Source organism: Lemur catta, chromosome X (genome assembly GCF_020740605.2).
Source record: "Lemur catta isolate mLemCat1 chromosome X, mLemCat1.pri, whole genome shotgun sequence".
Taxonomy (NCBI): domain Eukaryota; kingdom Metazoa; phylum Chordata; class Mammalia; order Primates; family Lemuridae; genus Lemur; species Lemur catta.
In genome coordinates, this window is record NC_059155.1 from 60189577 (window position 1) to 60213999 (window position 24423).

Sequence of the window (24423 nt, forward strand, 5' to 3'; positions counted from 1 at the left end):
TTTTTAAGAATGTGAAGGGGTGCTGAGGCCAAAAGTTTGAGAACCGCTGATGTGGAGAATAGCTGATTTTTAAATACCTAAGAAATGTGAAAACTAGAAGTGTTATTTTGTGTAGCCTGTCATAAATGAAGACTTTCGTAATTTCACAGACCTTTATGAAAGTCTTCTCTGTGCCCTGACGATGCTGGGGTCTGGGAGCACAGCGGTCAATAAAACAGCGTTTCTGCCTTCAAGGAGATTTCAAACCCTCCGGTGAAGCCAAAGCACATCGATTGTGATTGCTTTTTTAAGTTCTGTACCACATGTTTTCAAAGTGTGGTGGGGTCACAGTGGAAAGCACAGTGTTTTGGCACAGTGTCATTAGACTAAAGCATCATATCAAACGTCATTCAGATTAGGAAGATTGCTGTTTTCATTTCAGCCGTAGATAGTCCATCATTGACCCTCTTGTTATCTCCCAAACCTCCTGGGTCCGCCTAAGATAGAAATTGCCTCTATTAATCTGTAATCAGTGGTTTAAGATCAGAAACCAAAACTAATTTCTGTGCCTTTGGCCCACTTTTTAGTGACCGTGCTGGCGATATTTAATGAGTTGCATGCAGATGTGGATCTTTACGCACTTCTATTCGGAGAGAGTGTCCTAAATGATGCTGTTGCCATCGTACTGTCCTCGTAAGTAGCAGTGTTTCTGCTGAGGAAGAGAGACCCTCGTTTCCTGCATGCTTTAGGCTGAATTCACAGGCCCACCTTAAAAGTGTTAAATATTGAATTGGGCAGTTTTCTAAATGAGATCTGTCAGCTTTGTTGACAAAGTTGTGTTGTTCTGTCCGCTCAGCAGCAATCAGAATGCTGATGCCAGCATAACATGGTGGCTACAGATTAAATTAAATGAATTTACCCTGGGCAGTGCTTGGCAGAATACAGATGCCTATGTTTGTCGATATTTTCAGGTACCATGGTATAAAACCAGCACAGGCTTTTTAAACTCTCTTTTCTTTTTAAACTCTAGGTCTATTGTTGCCTACCAGCCAGCGGGACTGAACACTCACGCCTTTGATGCTGCTGCCTTTTTTAAGTCAGTTGGAATTTTTCTAGGTATATTTAGTGGCTCTTTTACCATGGGAGCTGTGACTGGTGTTGTGACCGCTCTAATATCCTTTTTGTAGTTTCTGCCTCTGCGTGGGTATGCGTGCGTGGCATTACACTTTCAAAAAGAAACTTGTTACTTATTCCTTTCAGATCAGAATCTTAAACTGATTGTTCCACTGAGGTGTGTTAACTCCCTAAATGTGTCCCTCTGGGGAAGCTCGAGGGTTAGGTCCCTGGCTAAGAGTCTGAGAAAGTGTTTGGGAGTGCCACCCGAGACTTCACTCTGTCTTCACCTTTGCTTTGTCTATCCCTTTCTTCTGAACCAGTTGGAGCATTAGTTTTAGGGGGCTGAAAAGAGTTGAGGAACTAGGAGGAGGCTGAGAAATCAGGGACCACTGGAGTACGTTAGCCCCAGCTAGCTGCTGCTGTCTGCTGCACCAGGCCATACAGTGTTACGTGGCCGTAGCTAGCTGGGGGCCAACAGTGGGAATTACTGCACAGTGGCCTTCTGTAAATGAGGGATGGCACAGTGTTTAAACAAACAAACAGAAAAGCAAAGTGTGGAAAGAGCAGGCAGCCTCTGCACAGCTGTGCTGAATCCTTCCTCATGTCTACTTTGGTGGGCATTACAAATGTTAATTTGAGCCACATCCTTTCATCATGTAATCAATGTAAAAAATGAACAAAAATTATTATAAAAATTATTGATGAGATTTTGTACATTCGGTTTTTGTGCCAAGTCTTTGAAATATGGTGTGTGTTTTGCTTTTACGGCACATGTCAGTTCAGACTAGCCACATTTTAAGTGTTCAGTAGCCACATGTGGCTAGTGGCTGCCGTATGAGCACAGATTTAGATTGCATTCTTCACGGAGGCCCTTTTGATGCTCTGGGGACTTACATTGCTCAGTGAAACTACTCATGAGAAGGTTCTATGCTGGCCCTTTGTCAAATGGCAGTGTTAGTAGAGGGATCTCTGGTTCAAAAAGGTGACACCAGCACATGGCAGCTTCCCTGGAAGTTGTACATGTCTTCCTTTCTTTTGTGTGCCTTTATTAGGCACCTACTATGGGCTCAGGCCTCAGTGGCACACAGGGATCAGAGTCTCACGAGCCTCGTCCTCGCAGCCATGCCAGAACTAACCTTCCAGGCAAGCCTGAAGCCATGACTGTGCCTCTCAGAACTGTGGGCATTGCAAGGAGCACAGAAAACCAGTTGCCAGTTTCTTTAGAAAGCTGAAAAAAATAGTTTTATTGAGATATAATTCACATACCATACAAGTCACCCATTTAAACTGTGCAATGTGGTGATTTTTGGTATATTACATTTGTTATTTTTTTTAATTATGGTAAAATATATCTAACAAAATTTGCCATTTAACCATTCTTAAATGCACAATTCAGGGGCATTAAGCACACTCACAATGTTGTGTAACCATCTGCCCTATTTCTAGAACTTTTTCATCATCCCAAACAGAAACTCTGTACCCATTAAACAATCTCTCCCCATTCCCCCCTCTCTCCAGCCCCAGGGAACGTCTGTTCTGCTGGAAAGCTTAATTTTTGTTACGGAAAAAATCTGTAGCAGCTTTAGAGCCTCAATAGCAGATTTGAAGGGAAAGGCTCGCTCTTAGGAAGGGGTCCTGGGGTAACAGTGTGGTTCTTGGTGCCTGGAGATGTGGTCCTTGACAAGGTGCCAACGTGACCAAGTTTACCAAGCTGCACTGCTTCCCCCTGCTGGAGACAGCGCTCTTCTTCCTCATGTCCTGGAGCACGTTCCTCTTGGCAGAAGCCTGTGGATTTACAGGTCAGTTTTCTCTCCTCTTGGGCCACACTTCCCTTCACTATAAGGGGGGCTGTAGGAGCTTTTGCAGGGAGGGAAGACTTCTTAGCAGCTTCATGGAGTTGATTAGCTGTTGAATGAGTGTCTGTATAGAGGATTGCTGAGCAAGGTTGGTGTTCTGTCTTGATGGATCATTTAGATTCCAAAAGTTAGCAGATTTTTCAGGAATAAAGTTCATCATTCCAAACTCAGTTTTATACTAAACACTCATTCTTTTTTTAATCTTTATTTTTTTATTGCAGAGTTTTAGGGGGTACACACATTTTGCTTACACAATTTATTTTTGTACAGTTTGAGTCAAAGTTACAGGTGTGCCCTTTACCCAGTTAGTGTGCATTATACTAGTTAGGTGTGAATTTACCCATCCCTTCCTCCCCCTGCCACCTACTTGATTTCCCTTGAGTTTTACTTCCATATGTACACATAAATGTTGATTGATTAGTTTCAATTTAGTATTGAGTACATGTGGTGTTTGTTTTTCCATTCTTATGATACTTCGGTAAGAAGAATGGTCTCCAGTTCCATCCAGATTTCTACAGAAGATACTAGATTACCATTTTTTATGGCTGAGTAGTGCTCCATGGTATACATATACCACCACATTTTATTAATCCACTCATGTATCGATGGGCACTTGGGTTGTTTCCACATCTTTGCAATTGTGAATTGTGCTGCCATAAACATTCAAGTGCAAGTGTCTTTTTTTATAAAATTTCTTTTTTTCTTTTGGGTTCTAACTGTATATCAATGTTCAGCTGCAAAGGTTACTGAATATATTAAAATCTTATTTGTATCCTCTGTGTGGTTGCTATGTTATTTTATATACAGTAGCAATAACAAGCAAAATATATGTCCTTAAAAGGCAATTTTGTGTCTGCTCAGATTGAGTGTGAACACAGTTTTTCATTGTTTTGTCTCTGGGCTCCTAATCATTGTTTTTCAATACCATGTTATTATGGTGCCAGCTCATATAATATTAGTGTGGTTAATAATGTGGTTTTTAGTTCCTCACATTCTCTCATTAAAAAAAAAAATCACTGAATCTTTCCATTAGAAAACTTAAGTACAATTACTATACATAATCCAGGTACTTAGGATGTAATTTTATCACTTTTTCAAAATATGACAATATATCTTTATATGCAGCATTATAAAATGCCTAACTTCCTTAAAACTTGGCAGTTATCTGTAATTGTGTAGGCAGAGTCCCAGATGTGTCAGTTGTCTTGTACAACAAAATGGTCACCATTAACTCGAAATCTAGATCATCAGGGCTTGGAAAAATGGAATAGTGCTCTAGATCTATTTTGTCTGAAGCCCCAGACTATGCAAGAATATAAAGCATTGGCTTAAAATTAAGTTCATTCATTCTAAAAACAGAGAGGAATATGCCAAAGGTATATGAAGGGTCCTCACGGGGAATGTATGCTGTATGCCAACTACAGATGGTGAATTAAGTAGGCATTTAGAGGAGGGGAGAGAATGCTCTTGAGACCGGAGCAAGGGGAGAATTGGGGGACTTGGCTTTGACAGAAAGCAGGGGTGGGAGATGGAACGGTTGTTGATATGGGAGGTGAGGGGCTGGGGAGCATTCAGTGATAGGGAACTTTCAAAAATATTCAAGAAGTTGGATAGGCTGGGCTTGTCTACCTTAACTTTTTGTTTCAGCAGAATTTTTTTTCCTGCCTCTTTTTTTCCTATTAATTTGTTTTTTATCTCCTGGCAGGTGTTGTAGCCGTCCTTTTCTGTGGAATCACACAAGCTCATTACACCTACAACAATTTGTCAGTAGAATCAAGAAGTCGAACCAAGCAGGTGAGAGAGCCTTGGTGCTCGTGAGTTGCCGGGTTAATACAGGGAAGGGGGAAACTGCAGGGTTTACAGCTTCCTTTTCCCTTCTCTGTACAGCTCTTTGAGGTGTTACACTTCCTGGCAGAGAACTTCATCTTCTCCTACATGGGCCTGGCGCTGTTTACTTTCCAGAAGCACGTTTTCAGTCCCATTTTCATCATTGGCGCTTTCGTATCCTTTTCTTGTTCCACCATTTTCTGTGTGGAGAGGCAACCACTGCTGGGGAAGCTATACTAATAATAATTTCTGTTTTGAGTGGGTAACTGGGTCAGTGCTAGTTCGCAGTGTTTTTACAATGAGAAAAAGAAGGCTTAAGTGGCATTTCATAAAGCTAAATGCATTTGACTTAAAGGACTGCATTTATTCGAAGATCATCTTTTCTGCATTTTCTGTGTAAGATGGCTTTTCTGTTAAACTGGTGCTTGGCAGGTGATAGTTTATTTTGTAAAGTACCCTTCTTGGTAAATCTAAAAGTCAGCAACTATGTCAGTCCCCAGAATTATTTTTGATGTTTCATCGCCACATGACTTCCAATCCTGGAGATTCCCTGATTTGGATGACTTGAAGGTTCTGTTTGTCTTGTTCTCAACTGTGCCCCGAGAGTAGGCAGCCCTTCCTCACGCCACCCAGGGAAACCTGCAGGCAGTGACCATGCTTTCATCCAAGCCGCCCTGCTGCTGGCTACAGATCACGGTGGAAAAGATTCTGCCTACCCACTGCCCCCCCCCCAAGAAAAAGAAGAAAGATAAAATTTTAAAATACTTGGTCCCTTGATTTAGACCCATTGTGAGTGCAGTATCTGGAAAAAAGACGCAGTTCGGAGGGTTGGCTTCTCTCAAGCTAGGAGGGCTGTGAGTGCCTAGGGATGGATTCCCAGCTGAGGCTTTCCCTCACTTGGCCTCAGATACTATTGTTTTCATTAAGGTGTACTTTTCTGGGGCTTGATTTCAAGATACTGAGTAGAAGTTCCCTATTGCTAGACACTCACTTTTGCCTTTTCTAAAGCTACATGAGTATCCTTAGGTCTTAGAATGTTGGCAAAAAAGGAATATTTTCCTCTTCTGGGCTTTTCATTTATTGTGCAGGAATGACTGACATTCACTAAGCTGCTGGACAGTGATACCGGCCTAATACGATACTGGAGTCCTTCTGGTTAGAGTGTCATATGCTTAAACTGGTGGCTCATTTCTTGGATTTATATGCTCACCAGACTAATAGCTAAACATCTGCAGGGTCAATGTTTTTGTTCTTCTTTAAGAAAGACGTTGCGTGTTGTTTTGATTTGTATTCCTAGCATGGCACCCATGAGAGATAGTGAGAGCACAGCCCTGCTTTACAGATGAGGGCCTGGCAGAGGGTGAGCCGGCCCTCTGAGAATCCTAAAAGCTGCTTACCACTTAAGGACTTTTGCTTTGTCTCTGGGATAGAGTGTCCTTTATAAGCACTACTTAGTTCTTTCTGTTTAAAACAAAAAAAAAAAAAAGAAAGAAAGAAAGAAAAAAGGAAATAAGAAAAACAGGCAATGCTTTACCCTGTGGGAGGCAGAGAAGATAGTTCCGCCCTGGCTTCTGTCTGAAACAGCTGCTGTTACTGCAGCTGGTGCTCTGCCAAAACGGAAGCTCCCTGTTCCTTTGGCCTCCCATGGGGGTTTCCTTCTGTGACCAGGGGAATGTGCAGCTCTCTCTGTTGGGCACAGTTCTAAACTCAGCAAGTGACAAAGGACTAGTTTCCCTGAATTCTTTGGTTTCCACAGTAGAGTTCCTTTTCCACCCATCTTTTCCATTTCTTATGTCTCCAAAAGATGTTTTAGCCACGTAGGTAGAGAAATTTCCCCAGGTTGATTATTGTGAGTGATCTGAATTTCTCTTCATGTTATGAATACTTTAAGTTTCCCTAGTCTTATGCGCAGTCTCTTCCAGGTTATTAGAATCCCTGATGTTTACTTGCAAGTGAAGCTTGTGAGCACTTAACCAGCAAACTTTCTCTTTAAAGTTCAACTCCAGGGTTCGTCATTTTTTTCTTCTTAAGATTTTTCTGCCAGTAGAGCCCAACCCAGTCTAGTACTCTCAATGCCCCACTCCTAACGTGCTACTTTTGCTTATTTCTGGGCTCGTTTTTAGATAGATTGGAGAATTGGTCAATACCAGTTGAATTAAATCAAGAACTTCCAACAGTGTTTTTAACAGGCTAGAAATGATCTCTATGAACCAGGGTGGGGTGGAGGCCGAATGACCCCCATTTTGTTGCTGAGAGACATGTCTAGAGGAAAACTAGACATCCGGGCTTCTTTGGGCAGCTCTCTGGACCATAGCGAGGTGTCACAGCATTCCTAAAATTCCCTGCCCAGCCAGAGGTTGTGTGGACATGCTATTCTGGAAACCTGTTGGGCCCTTAACCTCCACCTGGTGGCCAGGTTGCCATCTTCCTGGGCAGAGCTGCGCATATCTACCCACTCTCCTTCTTTCTCAACTTGGGGAGAAGGCATAAGATTGGCTGGAATTTTCAACACATGATGATGTTTTCAGGTAAAAATATAAGTGTAAAGAAAATGAGTTCTATTCAGCAGGCAACAATAGTATGATTAAAATATAATTGATAAGGTCCATGAAAAGACAGGCATTTGAGTTTCTGGTTCATCTGTATCCCCTATGGTGCCAAGTAGACAGATGTACATGTTCAATTGAGTTAGTATTGATTTTGCAAACCATACTACCAAATGTGAACAATGTCTCATAAAATACATCTCTAATTCATTTCTACAACCCAGGAGACCTGGGACTCATTTTTAGATAGATTTTAGATAAATTGGTCAATACTAGTTGAATTAAATCAAGAACTTCCAGCAGTGCGTTTTCTAGTAGATTGATGTTCATAACCTTAAGCTTCCAGAAGGGATCCAGACCTAAAATTAGAAGGAAAATAGCTCTTGATGAGAAAGAACATGGGACAGGTTACTCGGTACCTCCCAACTGCAATATCCTCTCTTGTAAAATGATGAAATTGAACTAATTAGTTGAGGTCCCCCAGCTCTGACTTTCTGTGCAGAAAAAGAAATAAAATACACTCACCTAAGCAAGAGGAACCCAAAGCTGGGATTTAACAGCTGTGTTAGTCCCACTTGATTTACACGGTCTGCGACTCACTTCTCACTGGAAAGCTGAAAAGTCTGGAGAAGCCACTGAAGGGACAAAGGACAATAACAAAAGATGTGGAGGTAAAGAAAGGAGAGAGCACTTGGCATGAGTGGATGATGTAGTGAGTGTGATAAGCATCAGCCTTTATACAAAGGAGACCCAAGTTAGAGCATCTCTGCAGATCTGAGGGAGGAGATGTTTGCGGCAGCACTGTGATCCTTAAAGACACTTCTGTCTTGAGTGGGGGAGAGGGAAGGGCTGGAGAAAAGAGCAGAAGGAGTACCAGCCACTTTTACTGCCACTCAGTAGTTCTTGGAAGCCTCATAGAGTCATATTGAAATCAAACCAACAGGCACTGCTCGGTAAGGCAGTCACTTTGTCTCATGCCAGCTTGCATCTGAACTCACATAAGGGTGCAGCCTGCCAAAATGATTTCCTCTCACTCTGGCAAGCATGTATTCAGCATCCTCTTTTTATAAGCCACAGTTCTAGGTTGTGGAGGGTACGAAGACCAGCCTCCTTCACGGAGTTCACAGTCCGCTGGGAGGAGGTAGGTGCACAAAGAGCTCATTTTCTCCCAGGAAGGGATGGCCAATTGCAAAAAAGAGGTATGAAGGAAATGTGGACAAGAAGAGGCTGGCTCGGGACCATCTTCACAAAGGGGATAGTCTTTCGAACTGGGCTTGAAAGACATGGAATTTCAGGAGGCAGCAGGTTGGAAAGGCAGAAAAGCATTGCCATGCGTGGCTTGTTCCTGGAAGGGCAACTGTCTGATTTAAATGTCAGGCATGTGGAGTAATACAGAAAGAAGGTGAGGCTGGAAGGGAAAATGACATCTAAAGTCATGATTTTCACCCTTTAGGTTGTACCAGAATTGCCTGCTGGGCTTGTTAAACCACAGATTGCTGGGCCCCACTAATCTGATTCTGGGGATATGGGGTAGGCCCCAGGAATTTGCATTTCTAATACATTCTCAGTTGCTGCTGCTGCTGCTGCTGTTGCTGCTGCTGCTGCTGCTGCTGCTGGTGGTGGTTTGAGGACCACACTTTGAGAACCACCACTGTAGAATGGAGACCACAGAGAGGCTCCAGTGCTGTGCCAAAGAATTTGGGCTTTACTCAAGAGTAGCAAGGACACATTTAGAGCTTGACGAGGAAGGCAATGATAAGCTCCTACATCCATATTAGGAAAATACTGGTGGGCAAGAGAAAGATGAAGTTGGAGCTAACTGTCATCTAGGCCAACTTAAAATCAGTTTCCATACTAAAAGGCTGAGTACCCAGTGCTGTCTAATAATATCTCCAGTAACAACTATTTTATGTTCAGAGAAATCTGGCTATCAAAGGGAACTCATTCTTCAAGGCTATGAAATATTAATACCTGCAGTTTCACTTTTATATTGCTTACCATGTTTACCTAATAAAATAAAGAAAAATGTGTCATACATTATATCTCTCGGATCCCCAATTTTCTTCTTTGAGACAACATCCCTTTAGAGGCTTAAATATTGACTGATGACATAGCTAGTTGGCTGTAGGGTGCCCTAGGTATGTATAATAAATATTTCACTAGGGCAGATTAACAGAAAACATTAACTGTGCTCTTTTTTATGTAACTTTTTTGAATCATTATTCTTTCATGAATTGTAGTGAAGCTCTCAGATTACATATATTAATAATTGTGAAATAATTGGGAAAGGTGGGAGAATGTACAAATAGATATAGGTCTGACTTCTCATTTTCTCACATAATATGGACACAGTCTTGCACATGGTCAATAAAAATTTATACTAGATATGTATAATACTAAAGACTGTAGATTCAGTCTTTACTGTAAAACCAGTTATGAGCATGGTACGGGGAAGGAAAAAAAGAGCTTAGAAAGATAGACTATAAAACATTAAAGTGTTGGTGTTAACCTCAAAACCCATTAATGTAGATCAGGGATCAGCAAACTACAGCCCCTGGGCCAAATCCGACCACTACCTGTCTTTATATACCCAGTGAGCTAAGAATGCCTTTTACAGATGAATATTTGCAATCTATTCAGTGATAGGGAACACTAACTTTGAAACCCAATTAAGCAAGGTATCCCCTCCAAAAATAATTCCCCTCTTTTCATTGGTAGACCTGTAGGACAACCAAGTATACTGTTATTATTATTGTTATATTCTTGATTTTTATCAATGAAAATTTATACAAATTTATTCTCTTTTTTATATAAGTATCCATGCAATAGCCTTGATTTTTTCCTCTTGGCCCACGAATCCTAAAATATTTAATATCTAGCCCTTTACAGAAAGAGTTGCCAACCCCAAATGTGGTTCACATTGTGTCTTCACTTTTCTGTGTGGCTTCCCCCTTTGCTATGGAAGTGCTGAGCTATTTCCCACAAATTTGACATATTCATACCTAGCCTGTTTTTTAAGTTTGTGTTGACAGTATGATCCTTGGGTAGTGTTTGGATCACAGACTTAGCTTATATTATTACCTATTTATATTTCTTTTTACTTCATGTTATTAATACTAACAAGAGAATCATTTAAGTAATAAAAGAGAGTTATTATAAAATGTATTTTACAAAGCAGTGCAACGTTCTTCTCATTGTATTTGGGAATTTTGCAAAAGACCGTCTCAAATAGAAGAAAATCATATACTTTTAAGGTTCTTCTTTCTGAGTAAAATAACTTGGTTCCTGAAGCATGAATTGATAAGTGTTTATTAGCCCCAAGTGGCAGCAGTGGATTTTTGAGGAGACATTGTCATTTATCCTTATAACCAAGAGATCTTCCTCTTTGGTCCCTGCAGGCCTCAGAGGAGCAATGGCGTTTGCTTTGGCCATCCGCGACACGGCAACCTATGCTCGCCAGATGATGTTCACCACCACGCTCCTCATCGTCTTCTTCACTGTCTGGGTCATTGGAGGAGGCACGACGCCCATGTTGTCATGGCTTAATATAAGGTCGGTTTAGAGCCAAGGCCAGTGTTGTATCTAGATATGTCAGTTGTAACTGTTACTGAGAATGTTCAATATGCCCATGCAGGATGTGCTGCAGCTTAGTTCATGACAGATTTTGAGGGGGTGGGGTTAATTTTTAAAAAAAAAAAAAAACCAATAAGTAAAAGTTTGGAGTATTGGATTTTCTAGGACAAAAAAATGACATTAAAATTTTTGTGGGTACAAATATACAAGGAATTAGACACGTCTGGATCTGTTACAGCAGTGACAGTAGGGCAAGAATTCAGAAAGTCTTAAAGCTGCAGGAGAGAGAATAGACCTTTAGTCTCTGGCAGCATCCAGTATTTCATATTCCTTTGAGATGAAAGCCAGAGCCTGAAGAATAAGCACATCAGCCAGAGATAAAAAGAGGCAATTAGAGTTTTGTTTTAGCATGCAGCTGCATGCTGTGTCTCTTTTTGCTTGGATGCACAAAAGAGGTGACATTTCCTGTGTAACCCTCATCTGTTGCAGTCTCATGGACATCCCCTGCCTGTGGTTTTGCAGCTGTGTCAGGACAGAGGGGCACTGATCTGAGTTTGATTTTTTTAAGAGTATTTGAATTCCAAACTCTTTGTGAGCTCCAGCACCTTATGGTAAAGAGGTCTTTGGATCAGGGTTCAAGAGACCCACAGCCAAACTCTGGCTTGGATTTAAGACAAGCCCCTCATGTCTTTGGGCTTCAGTTTTCCCCAGCGTTAAATGAAGATGTTCTACCAGATTATCTCAAGGGCCGTTCAGCTCTAAATGTTGTGCTGTGCATCAGTGGAGGTGCTTTGGCCCCCTGCCACAGTTTTGGGTCTGCAGAGGGTGACCCTATTCCGGAACAAGACACTTGGATGGTGCAAAGATGTGAAGAATAATTCTCCGAAAAGCCACAAGGTGGCAATGTGTTTTTCTTTCTCTACTGGCTTTTACTTTGTATTCCCGTCTCTAGAATGTAGAATGCACGAGATAGCTGCAGAGTGTACACAACTTGGAGGAGAGAAAATGAGCAAGGATCTTCCAGTCATCCTTGGAGTTGGGGGGGGCGGCTAGAATTTGAGAGAATTGTCTCTTCCATCTGGGGATTTTGTATTGAGGGTAGGCAGGAATTCCTGGGCTGACCACTGCCAGCTGTGCTATTTCTGGGCTAGCATGTCTCAGTCTGAGATCCAAGTGAGTCTGCAGAACCTACGTGGGGCTTATCAGTGACAGTCATAGTAATAATTAATACTTGCGTTTCAGGTATTGTTCAAGATGCCATGTATATATTAAGATAATTCTCATAACATTCCTATAAGGGAGATACTACTATTATCTCTATTTTAGAGCTGGGGAAACTAAGACATGGGGCAATAACTTATCCAAGGTCACAAAGCTTTAAGTGGATGAGCTAGGATTTGAACCAAGACAGTCATGCCACAGAGTTCACACTCTTAACCACTGTGCTGTACTGCCTATAAAAAGGGTTGCTGTAGTAAAGCCTTTATGCTGTAGTAAAGCCTATATATTAGAATGGTTAGAATTTCAACTGCCTGGCATGAATCTCAAGGATTGAATTAAGGAAACTAATCCATCCTTGGAAATATAAACCTGAAAAAGAAGATTTATGGTCTCTTGGCTTTAAACTTAAGAGGTAAGATGGTACCATCTTTCGTCGTTGTAGCAGAATGAGGGTAAGAAAGGAGGTTTACCCTGCACACAGTTGAGAATCCTTGCATTCAGTGACTTCTGAGATCATTTCCTGCTCCTGTTTGTCTGGTCACCCAGTATGTGTCCTGGATGCTCAGAGCCTGATTAAATCATGTTTGTTTTTCATGGTATTTTATAAGTCCTTTTGTGCCCCACCCAACATGTACAGGACCAAATGGTTTTCCATTGAGTAGAGAGTTGACTTTTGTACTTGTAACCCATTTCAAAAAGTGAGTCATTAAAACAATCCTACCCAGAGCTGAGAGCATGAGTCACCAAATGCAAAGATGAATGAAATGACAATGTCATTTCAAGAATATTATATAAATGGAATCCTACAGTTTATAATCTTTTAAGATTGGCTTTTTTCTCCCACTCAGCGTAATGCCCTGGAGACACATTTAGAATATTGCATGGATCATTAGTTTGTTCCATTTTATTGCTGCGTAGTAGTAGTCTGCAGTAGGGATGTACCAGAGTTTGTTTAACCATTCACCCCTTGAAGAACATTTGGGTAGTTTCCAGTTTGGGGCTATTGTAAATAAAGCTTCCATAAATATTCATGTATAGGTCTTTTTATGGATATAAGTTTTCATGTGTCTGAGGTAAATGCCTAGGAGTGTATCTTCTGGGTTGGACAGTAAGTATATGTTTAGTTTTATAAGAAACTGACACAGTTTTTTAGAGTATCTGTACCATTTTACATTTCCACCAGCAGTGTATGAGAAATCTAGTTTCTTTGCGTTCTCACCAGCATTTGGTATTGTCACATTTTTAAATTTCAGCTGTTCTAATAGGTGTGATATCTCATTGTGGTCTTGATTTGCATTTCTCTCATGGCTAATGATGATGAACATCACTTCATGCATTTATTTGCCATTCATATATCTTTGATGAAATATATGTTGAAGTCTTTTGTCCATTTTCTAATTGGATTATTTGTTTTTTTAAATTGAGTTTTGAGAGTTCTTTAGATACTAGTCTTTTGTCAGATAGATGGTTTGAAAATATTTTCTCCCACTCTGTAGCTTATCTTTTAATCCTTTTAATAGAGTCTTTCACAGAGGAGTTTTAATTTTGATGAAGTACAATTTGTTTTTGTTTTTTCCTTTTATGGATCATGCATTTGGTGTCATATCTAAGGACTCTTCACCAAGCCCTGGGTCCTGAAGATTTTCTTCTGTGTTATCTTCTAAAAGTTTTTTAGTTTTACACTTTACATTTAAATTTATGATCCATTTTAAGTTAATTTTCATGTAAGTGTGAGATTTAGGTTAAGATTTTATTTTATTTACCTATGGTTATCTAGTTGTTCCAGCTCGATATGTTAAAAAGACTATCCTTACTCAATTCAAATACTTTTTCTCTTTTGTCAAAAATCCAGTTGTCTGTATGCATGGGTGTCTGTTTCTGTACTGCTCCATTGATTTATGTGACTATCCCTCCACTAATACCATAGTGTCTTGATAACTACACTTATACAGTAAATCTTGACATCAAGTAGAATGATTCCTTCCATTTTAGTCTTCTTTTTTAAATTGTTGTAGCTATTTTAGTTCTTTTCAATATACATTTTAGAATAAGGTTATCTATATAAAAAATCATGCTGACACTTTCATAGGAATTGCATTAAACCTATATACCAATTTTTGGGAAGACTGACATCGTTATTATGTTGAGTCTTCCAATCCATGAACATGGCATGTATCTCCATTTATTTAGACCCTCCTTGATTTCTTTCATCAGTGTTTTGTAGTTTTCAGCATACAAGGCCTATACATGTTTTTTTAGATCTTGTGTCCTGTCATCTTGCTTAACTCACTTATTGGTTGTAGGAGGGGTTTTTGGTGGTTCTTTTTTTTTTTTTTTTTTGGTAGCTTCTTTGGGATATTCTACATAGATCATCATGTCATTTGCAAATAGAGACGGTTTTATTTCTTCCTTTCCAACCAGTATGCATTTTGTTTCCTTTTCTTGCCTTATTGCTCTGGCTAGGACTTTCAGTACTATATTGAATAAGAGTGGTGTGTATCAACATCCTTGCCTTGTTCTCGATTTTAAGAGGAAAGCATTCAGTCTTTCACTATTAAGTGTAATATTAGCTGTAGATGTTTTGTAGATGTTCATCATCAAGTTGAAGAAATTTCTATCTATTGCTAATTTTCTGGGGTTTTGTCGTGAACAAGTCTTGAATTTTATCAAATACTTTTTCTGCATCAATTGATGTGATCGTATGATTTTTCTTGGTTAGCCTATTAATATGGTAGATTACGTTGATTAATTTTCAAATATCAAACCAGACTTCTTTGAAATAAACCCCACTTGGTTGTGGTGTATTATTCTTTTAAATATTGCTGAATTCTATGAGGAAATATTTTGTTAAGGATTTTTATGTCCATGTTCATGAGGAATATTGATCTGTAGTTCTTTTTCGGTACTGCCTTTGTTTTTGGTATCAGGGTAATCTGGCCTTACAAAATGAGTTGGGATGTGTTCCCTACTCTTCTGTTTTCTTGATGAGATAGTATAGAATTGGTGTTAATTCTTTTCTTTAAGCGTTTGGTAGAATCCTCCAGTGAAACCTTCTGGGCCTAGAGACTTCTTTTTCAGGAGTTCTCAATTTATGCAGCCAATTGTTTTAACAGTTATAGGGCTATTCAGATTGTCTATTTCATATTAAGTTGTGGCAGTTTGTGAAATTGGTCAGTTTCATCTAAGTTGTCAAGTTTATGTTATTCATAGCATTCCCTTATTATCCTTTAATGTTCAAGGGGTCTATATTGATATCCCCTATTTTATTCCTGATATTTTTTGATATTTTATTCCTGATAATATATATCTTCTGTTTTTGTGATCAGTCTTGCTATACTTTTGTCAATTTTATTGACCTTTTCAAATAATCAGCTGCTTATTTCATTGATTTTCTAATTTCACTTTAATTGATTTTTGTTCCTATCTTTATTGTTTCCTTCCTTCTGTCCAACTCTACCCAGACAGCATAATGAAGCAAAGTATGCCATTGTTGAAAAATACATATGGTGTCAGTTCGTATTTCCAGATGTATATAAATAATGATTATTTAAGTATACAAACTGACATTTACAGAGATTACATCAAAAGAAATTCCCTCTAAAATAAGGTAATGAGACTGATTGGTTTTTCTAGCTTGTGGCTTGTGGTGTTACTTAATGGCCATGAATCATTTCTGTAACCCAAGTTCTTATTCTAAATTGATTCAGAAACCCCCTGAAGTTCAGTGTGGTGTTTTGGCCCCTGTGATCTCAGTAGGATTAGTACCTACTTGTTCCTTACTTTTCCAGGTTGCTGATAGAGGCCCTAATAAGCTATTAAGTAGCTGCTCAGAAGTCAGAAGCCCTGGGTGGGTCTTAGAGTTCACTACAAATAATTAAGAGTTAGCTATGATTCTTAACAATGGCTAATGTCAAGTCTGTGTATAAAATAAAAATAAATATAACTACAAATCCAAAGCCAGGTCACTGTTCTCCATAGGTCCAATTTACCTTTTTAAATTGGTGTTTTGTGACTGGTATTTTAAAACATAATGGCAAAACGTGCAAATTGCTTTCTGTTAGTGCACAAACTACATAAGATTTTTCTTAGTCTCTTAAGTAAGTGTTGTTATTCACAAATGACATAATTTTGGCAACTTAAAAAATGATCATGGGATTATTTTGACGGTGAGCCTCTTATGTGTCCTGAGCACATTATGGCAGCATGGTGGCTGTCCTCTTGGAGCCCCCAGCTTCAAGTGACACACACATGAAGAGGTGGTGATGGCGGGGTGGGGCACAGTGGAATGGCACATACCCAGGTGGCCTAACAAACCAGTAACCTTGACCCTTCAGAGTGTAGTAACGTAATCATTCAAGGACACGTAAGAATGCTCTACTTAGTATAATCCTGTTAGACTGAGAATTTACAATAAAGCTCTTTGCAAGATAATGTAAGGAGTAAAGTCAGGGAAAAGCCCTGAGCTCTTTATGTAATAGCATTTGTAACTGGCTATTTTAAAAGAGTTTAAAGATGCCACCTTGTAATCAAAGGCAGTATCCTGTAAGGTGAGGAGCTGGGGCTCTAGGCTCTAACAGCCTGAGTTGGAATCTTGGCTCCACTATTTCTACCTTTGTGACCTTGAGCAACTTATTTCTCCTCTAACCCTTGGTTTCCTGACTGATTAAATGGAGATGATCATAGTGTGAGGATAAAATGTGATAATAAAAAAATGTGATGAAGAAGTCTCTTATTAAATGTACCATCTGGCACATGGTAATCACTTAGTATGTTCTAGCTGTTTTATTATTACTAACCATAGCATTACGACTGTTACTATTATTATTACTATTATTGAAGAGACAATGAATCTTACATTAAAAGAATCCAGCTTGTTTTTCTGGTATTTGTTATAATTTTTCAGTGCTGTAATAATATAGAGAGAATGGTTTAAGTCACATTCTGAACATGTAACTAGTTAAAAATACCACCTTAAGAAGCGTCATGTTCTTACTTGCATACTTCAGGGGCTCTTAGTAGCATGAGAATTTGGGCATTGTCTAGCACAGTGTTTCTCAACCTTTTTTTCATTATTGCTCCCCTAAGGAGACTTTAAAAAAATTTTTTCCCAATTACCTCCTCCCAGTGGAATTTTACTACCACCAATCTCCTGTATATCTATTCATGTACTATGATCATTGGAGGGCTACAAACCATTGTAATAGGTCAGATTTTTTCATGTTCTACAAGAACCAATTTCCATACCCATGGGGGCAATATCACCTGCATTGAGAATATATAATTTAGTGGAATGGTTCTCAACTGAGGGAAATTGTGCCCCCCTGGGAACATTTGGCAGTATCTGGAGACATTTTTAGTGGCCATCGCCCTGGTGGGGGTATTGCTACTGGTGTCTTGTGGGTGGAAGCCAGAGTTGCTGCTGAACATGCCACAGTGCGCAGGATGGCCTCTCACAACAGAGAATTATCTGGTTCAAAATGTCAGTAGTGCCAAGTTTACGAAACCCTGCTCTAACATGATGATAAAGTTCAAATGCGCTCTGAATAACCCAGAAATTATTAAGGAAGGTGAAAGGGGACCATGTCAACTCAAAGGCCACAAGGTAAAGAGAATAGCAGAGGTTGTGTTTCTAACCTTCAGGTCGATCCTGTGGACAATGTGGTTTGCTTCTCTTGAAGAAAAGGCCATCTTTATCTTAAGTATTGTTGCTGTTTTTCAATAATACAGGGCTTTTTGCTCTTTCTGTCAAATATGTGTAAAACTATGTGTAAACACTTCAAATATGTGTTTAGTAACAATTAACTTTGTTTTCCATTTTTTATATGGATGTATCTTGCTTTCTGATACAGATGAACTCCTGAAAAATTGTATAAATTCATTTTCCATGAGGTGCATTTATTCCTCTGATTTCATTACACTGTATTTTGAGAGGCTTAGCTTCATTCCTAATCGCTCCTCATTGACCTGTCTGCTAACATTATTGCTTTAAATTTAAATTTAGCAGCCTCTGCCTCTCAGGGTTTTAGAGGATGGGGCCAGTTTAAGAAAGGGTAGGGATTTATATTGAAAATGAGACGGCCTGTTCTTTCATGGATGTGGTCCAGGTCATATGCCCAGAGCTCCTGGTTCCCTCGTTGTCCCCGTCACACTCACATTCCCTTCTTCTGCTGCCCAGAGTTGGTGTCGAGGAGCCCTCTGAAGAGGATCAGAATGAACGCCGCTGGCAGTACTTCAGGTGACACAACGGCATCTTCAGAAAAAAATTAACTGGGCCTGGCTTTTCTCTCTTTCTAACCTGAGACATTTCTCTTTATGCTGTTTTTCTCTTTCTTCCTTCCTATGTGCGCCAACCTCCACCCTTTTAGTAAAGGGGCAAGAGGTTAAGTCGATTCTAATCATTCTTTCTACCCTTTCTCTGGGTTGATTGATGTTCCTGGGAGTCTGTCTGCTTTCCCCACATTTTGGACAATGTGTTGCCAACACCAAAGCCTGAGGTGGCAAGTGTCTCCATTTTGTACAACTGAGCTTAATGTTAAGAGCATCTCTTTTTCAGAGCCACAAATACTTTTTCCATAACACCCTGCTTATGATCTAGTAAATAAAGCTTTAACTCATAAAGAAAACTTGATTTTCATATTTCAGCCATGACTGGGGTATGACTTACACCATCTTAATTAAATGCCAGTGCTTTTGTAGTTTTTTTTTAAACTGTGTATTTGTGTACCTTATCATGGTGAATCAGAAGATATGAAGAACATTTTTTTTTAACCCCAAAGGGTAAAGATTCATCTAATGCAATTTGTTTCTTGGTGTTCATCCGAGTTCATGATATAATTATGCCTAAGGGTGGTGATGTCAATTCAAACAGAGTAAAAACTTTAAAGTTTCTTCTTTCTTTTCCTTTTTGTATCTCTAATTGGCATGCTTTCCTCCTGATCTGATTCTTGGTGCTGGTAGATAAATCAAATGCAAAACAGGCTTCAACTCTGTTCTTACACTGTGAAGATATTTCACTCCCTGTGGGCAGTGGTGAAAGCAGTGGTACCTGTCAGGGGTACCCATGGGACATGGGTCTGGGGGTATCACTAGGCCTCAGATGTACACGTATGAAATTAATTTAAGTGTTTAAGCTCACTAGGATCACACTTTTTTCTACTGTTTAAAACACACACACACACACACACTTTCATTTTTGGAGACTGATTTTAGGTACTAGTTAAGTTGTACACTGACGAAACTCTTTCCTTTGAAGCATCCCACCTTTAAGAAGGAATGTCCTTCAGGCCAAATATAAATTATTATACTTGGGACATGAGAGAATTCAGATTATGATCTGGTGTTGAGGGTTTTATATGAAAGTGTATGTCTCACATTCCTCAAATTATTCAGAACCTGAAACATTCAGATTTTTAAAAAATTATCAATTAAAGTAGAACACTTAAAATTTCTGAGATTTCATGGCATTTATCTGTTGATCAGAATGGGCAAATTATTATACGAGCAAGGAAATTATTAATTTCCATTGTTTATTCATTTCAGAATGAGCACATCAGTTTGATTGTTTTATTTTCTCATTTGGTGTGGGATTACTACATTTGTCTCATTCCTAATGAAAATAAGGATAATTCAGTTTATTCTGGAAGAAAAGACTGTCATATGTGCTCTAATGAACTCAACTCTGACATATCAGGGGAATGTTAAAATATGATGTAATAAAACAGCACAAAAAGTTCTAGTGTTCTGGATCAAAAGCATTATAGCAGTTCAGGAGAGAAAAATATATTGTAAATAGTTGCCTGAAACCAGAAATTTCATAAACTTGGGGGACCCTCAAGTCTTCTGAGGCTTTAAGTTTGCAATTAAAATCCTGTGCCTGGTCTTTCTTGCTGCCCAGCCCCACAAAAAAATACCCTGGCCCATTGCTTTACCTCTTGTTCCCAGAGACCAGTTTGGTTCTGGGCTCTGCCCCAAGGGTGGGACTCTTTGTCGGGAGCCACAGGGTCCATTGTCATCCTTGGGGATTGGTCCAAGGCACCCTCAACCTTGCCAGAAAAGTAATTATTAAATTGCTCTAAAGTAAATAACCTTGAATGGGGAAAGAAATTGCAGAAGAACATCATTTGTGTCTCACAGCCCCTGGTCTGTTTTGTTTGTTTGGTGTTTGGCATTTAAAAAGCAGTAGCAAGCTTAGGTCTTTGCTTCCTTTCTTGGAAATTTCTTATTCAGCACTTACACCAGTAGCAAGGCCCTCCAAGAGACCCAAAGGGGCCTTCCCACCTTCCTCTGTCTGTGGGAGAGCCCAGAAGGTCCTTTTAGGCTCTGTGCTGTCGAGAGTTTGAACTGCATCTCAGATAGGTGGTTGATAGCAAGTGGCTGCAGTGAAGGTTGGAACTTCCATGGCAGAATGGTGATAAAAAGCCAGGAAAAGGGGCATTGGTTAGGACTGTCCTCAGAACTAGATTTCCAGGGCATGTATACAGCCAGATCTGAAGATGGCTGCATTGACTGGAGTTTGATATTTTATATATATATATATATATCTCAGTTAACTAGCATTTTTCTCCTTGCCCTTCACTTTTGGGAAGAGAAGGAGAATCTCAACAAAGCATTCCAGGATTTATCTGGAATAAAACCACATAATTACTAGAATCTGTATCTACCTATTTACCTGTTACCTATATTTACCTCTTATAACACCCTATGTCCATGAATCTTTACAACTTGTGGTTTTCAGATCCTGAAATAATATGAGATCCTGAATTATCGATATTAGTAGATTAGACTAAATTAGAGAGATAGGAAAATAAACTGTTGTGTTTTTGAAACATTTTTACCAAGGGTATAATTAAGTATTCTTCTCTTTTAATTGTGAAAATTTTTAAATATGCAAAAAAATGAAAGAATAGAACAATGAATACCCAAGTACTAATCTGGATTCACCAATTGTTAACATTCTATCAATTTTGGGGATCATTTTTGCCCTCTATTTTAACCATTTGAAAATAGTTCAAAGTGCATTGCAGACATCATGACTTTCCACCCCTAAATACTGCAGCATGCATCTCCTAGGAATCTAGTCTCCTACATGATCACAATACCTGAAAAAAATAGCATGAATTTTACACACACACACACACACACACACACACACACACACACACACACACAGACACACTCTGCATCCAGGATCCAATCAAAGTTTACTTTGGTTGTTATATCTTTTTAGTGTCTTTTCCTCCCCCCTTATTTGGTCTCTTATGACATTAAGGTTTTTTTAAATATTCAAGATAGTTGTCTTGCAGAACGTCCCACAATCTGGATTTTTCTGATTTTTCCTCATGACTAGAAACAGATAATCATTTTTGCCAAAAATGCTGTAAAAGTGATGTTAGACATTTCTTGTGGCATCACATCAGGTGGTATATGTTGTCAGGCTTCTCCTTTATTAGTGATGTTACATTTGATCACTTGGTTAAGGAAGTGACCCCAGGTTTCTCCACTATAAAGGATCTTGTTTTCGTAATCAAAAAGTTACCTGTAGGATGATCCTTTGACATCATGTGAATGGCCATATTCCCAACATCCTTCTCACCCAGTGGTAAAATCATCCACTGATGATCCCAACTTGAAACAATTATTATACTGGGGGTGGAAAATGGAGATTTTCTAATTTTGTCATTCCTTTCACATTTATAAGATGACTCATCTATAAAGAAGAGCTTTAAGAGGGTTTTAAAATTTGTTTTATATACTGAACTGAGGAATCTCCCTTGTCTAAATAATCAGTTCAAACACAGTTTTACTTAATATTTATGGGACTTGGAGTTGTGTCTCTGCAGGATCCCAGCAGGAATCTTGGGTGTTACCATTGAGAAGGAAAAAAAGTTAACAAACAGTTGTCACTTTATTAGTAGAGAAAAAAAGTGATGCTAGAGAGACATGACTGGAATTAGTGCTTTCTAGAATCTGCACTGTGTGCTAGCCACTAGCCATATGTGCTATTAAAATTAAATTTTAAATTAATTAAAACTAAAATGTAAAATGCAGTTCCTCAGTCATACTGGCCCCATTTCAAGTGCTCGGTAGCCACATGTGGGTGGCTAGTGGTTACCATATTGGACAGCACAGATACAGAACATTTCCATCATTGCAGAAAGTTCCATTGTACAGATCTAGAATTGCTCTTAATTCCCCCAGAACAAAGTAGCAAACTTCACACATTTGGGATGAGATTAGGATTGCCCTCATCTCATGAGTTTGTCAAGTTATTCCAACATTTTGGGTTTTGTTGTTTTGAATTCTGGCCTGGCCACATGGGACCAGGATTGAATGGATGAGTTCCACTGATGTTTCTAGGACTTCAATGAAGATAGTCAAAGCCTAGTTTTTATAAGCAGTTCTTGTTAAACAGAATCCATTTTAATTCTTGTTAAGAAGATCTTTTTCTCCTAATAGAGATTAGTTAAAAGAATAGAGGGGGCTAAATTTCATTTGGCAGCTTTTACTGTATTTGACTTAATTTTCTTCATTATAGTACAGGGCACATCTAAACCATTCATAGGCTTCATATTTTATGTGGGCTGATAAAGTCAATTTGTTTTATCTTTACTGACATGGAAGCCACTCACAAAAGCCAATATACTGCTTTCCAAATTCACAGTGCAGAAAGGAGAGATCATTAGTGACAGATTGGAACTGCCACATTCTTGGCCATGCTGCATCCATGCCCCTCCACAGCCTCTCTGGAGTTAGGCAGAGGGCAGCCGTGGCACCTGGCATTCTGGTAGCCTGTCTGAGAGATGCTGCAGTCACCAGCACTCTGCCCTCATGAGACTGCACCCAGGAACTCATCTTAAGGGAATTAGTCTGGCATGAAGTAGCTTTGTGCTGCTATAGAATCCATTGAACAAGGCCTGATATTGGATTCTTTGCTGTGACCTTATAAATGCTGACAAAACCACAAGATAGAGGATTTATCTCTATGTAATATACATTAAGAGACTCTGAAAATAGATGAGGGCTGAAGATCAACAGCTAGGAATTCCATATGCAACCTCTTCTCTACCACTTTATTCATTAAACACATGACATGCGCTGAGGCTCTGGGGTGACTTCTGTGGGCATCTCTTGAGTTCCTGAAGTTGATGGTTTTCATATCCTAGGATCTCTGTGAGATTTGTTGCTCAGAGGTCTCCAGATAATGTCCAGCTGTGAGGATAAGCCTCCAGCCCACAGAAATCCCTTCCTGGAAGTGCCTCTAGACACATAGCAAAGTCCATCTAATGTAATACAAAGATCCCATCAAACCCCAGGCCCACAGGGAGGAGATCTGGAGCCAGGCACACAAAAGGTTTTAACTAAGTGCTCAGAACAGTGCCCAGCATAGTAGGCACTCAGTAAATATTTGCAGAATGCATGAATTCATCTTGTGGTTTAAACTTTGCCTTCAACACAATATGGGGTAGCTGTTCCTTTCCTACTCTGTCTCCCCTTTCCAGGGGCACGCACCTTGGGGTAGTGCGCAGCAAGCCTGGAATTAGATAGGTGGAGGTTGACTTTTAGACGGTGGGCGCATCTGTGTTGTCTTTTATCCCTCTTTTCCATTAGTCTCTTTTGTCAGGAAAGAGCTTGAGCATCACAGATAGGGAAAAAGGAGTGAGGGAGCAGAGGAAAAGTAAGTGCGTGTGCACAGGGCTTTGTGTGTCCATCGGCTGTGTGCTCTTTGGAGCCAATGCCCTGGTACTGGACTGCAAAGAACACCTGTGTTAGAGCCCACTCGGCACCTCTCTTCAAGCTCAAATCAAACCTGATCCGCTGACAGGTCTATTCTCAGTTTACCTTTTATGACCTGTCCATTCTTTGTGACACTGGAGGGAATGAGAGGAGAGATGTAGAATTTTCCTGGCATCTTTGTTCTCACCCGCATTGCCCCATGCTGTCCACATCATTCATGTCACAGTTCTCTGCATCAGAATGAGGAAAGTGCAGGGATGAAAAATGAACAGATACATAGAGCACCAGTTGGTATGTTACTGAGCCAAGACAACTGCCCTAGTGCTTTTATGGAATTTATTATAAGTAAATTTTGCCATTTTGCTTTTTTTCTGTCTTCACTTGTTACCCTCAAATGTGTGAGTTCTCAGGTCATCTTTGATGCAAGAGAGTGTGAGGGCACCAGGATTAAAAGCTGGTTAGGACTCTAGTTAGTGATATTGTGAAAGAAAACATTATTCTGATGCTTATTAAAAACGATAAGGCAGACATCATTCAGGACCATCATGGTTGGTATAGGGACCACTGTGATG

At 39.6% G+C, this 24423-nt stretch overlaps 1 protein-coding gene across 1 annotated transcript in view; it reads left to right on the forward strand.

Moving 5' to 3' along the window:
* SLC9A7 (solute carrier family 9 member A7) overlaps positions 1 to 24423 on the forward strand; it is a 156708-nt gene that overhangs the window by 105162 nt on the left and 27123 nt on the right. Inside the window, exons 6-13 of the mRNA XM_045538534.1 lie at positions 567 to 672; positions 1010 to 1151; positions 2789 to 2894; positions 4657 to 4745; positions 4839 to 4952; positions 7195 to 7306; positions 10723 to 10876; positions 18294 to 18353. Coding sequence (XP_045394490.1) covers positions 567 to 672; positions 1010 to 1151; positions 2789 to 2894; positions 4657 to 4745; positions 4839 to 4952; positions 7195 to 7306; positions 10723 to 10876; positions 18294 to 18353 — 883 coding nt within the window. The remainder of the gene's footprint in view (positions 1 to 566; positions 673 to 1009; positions 1152 to 2788; positions 2895 to 4656; positions 4746 to 4838; positions 4953 to 7194; positions 7307 to 10722; positions 10877 to 18293; positions 18354 to 24423) is intronic.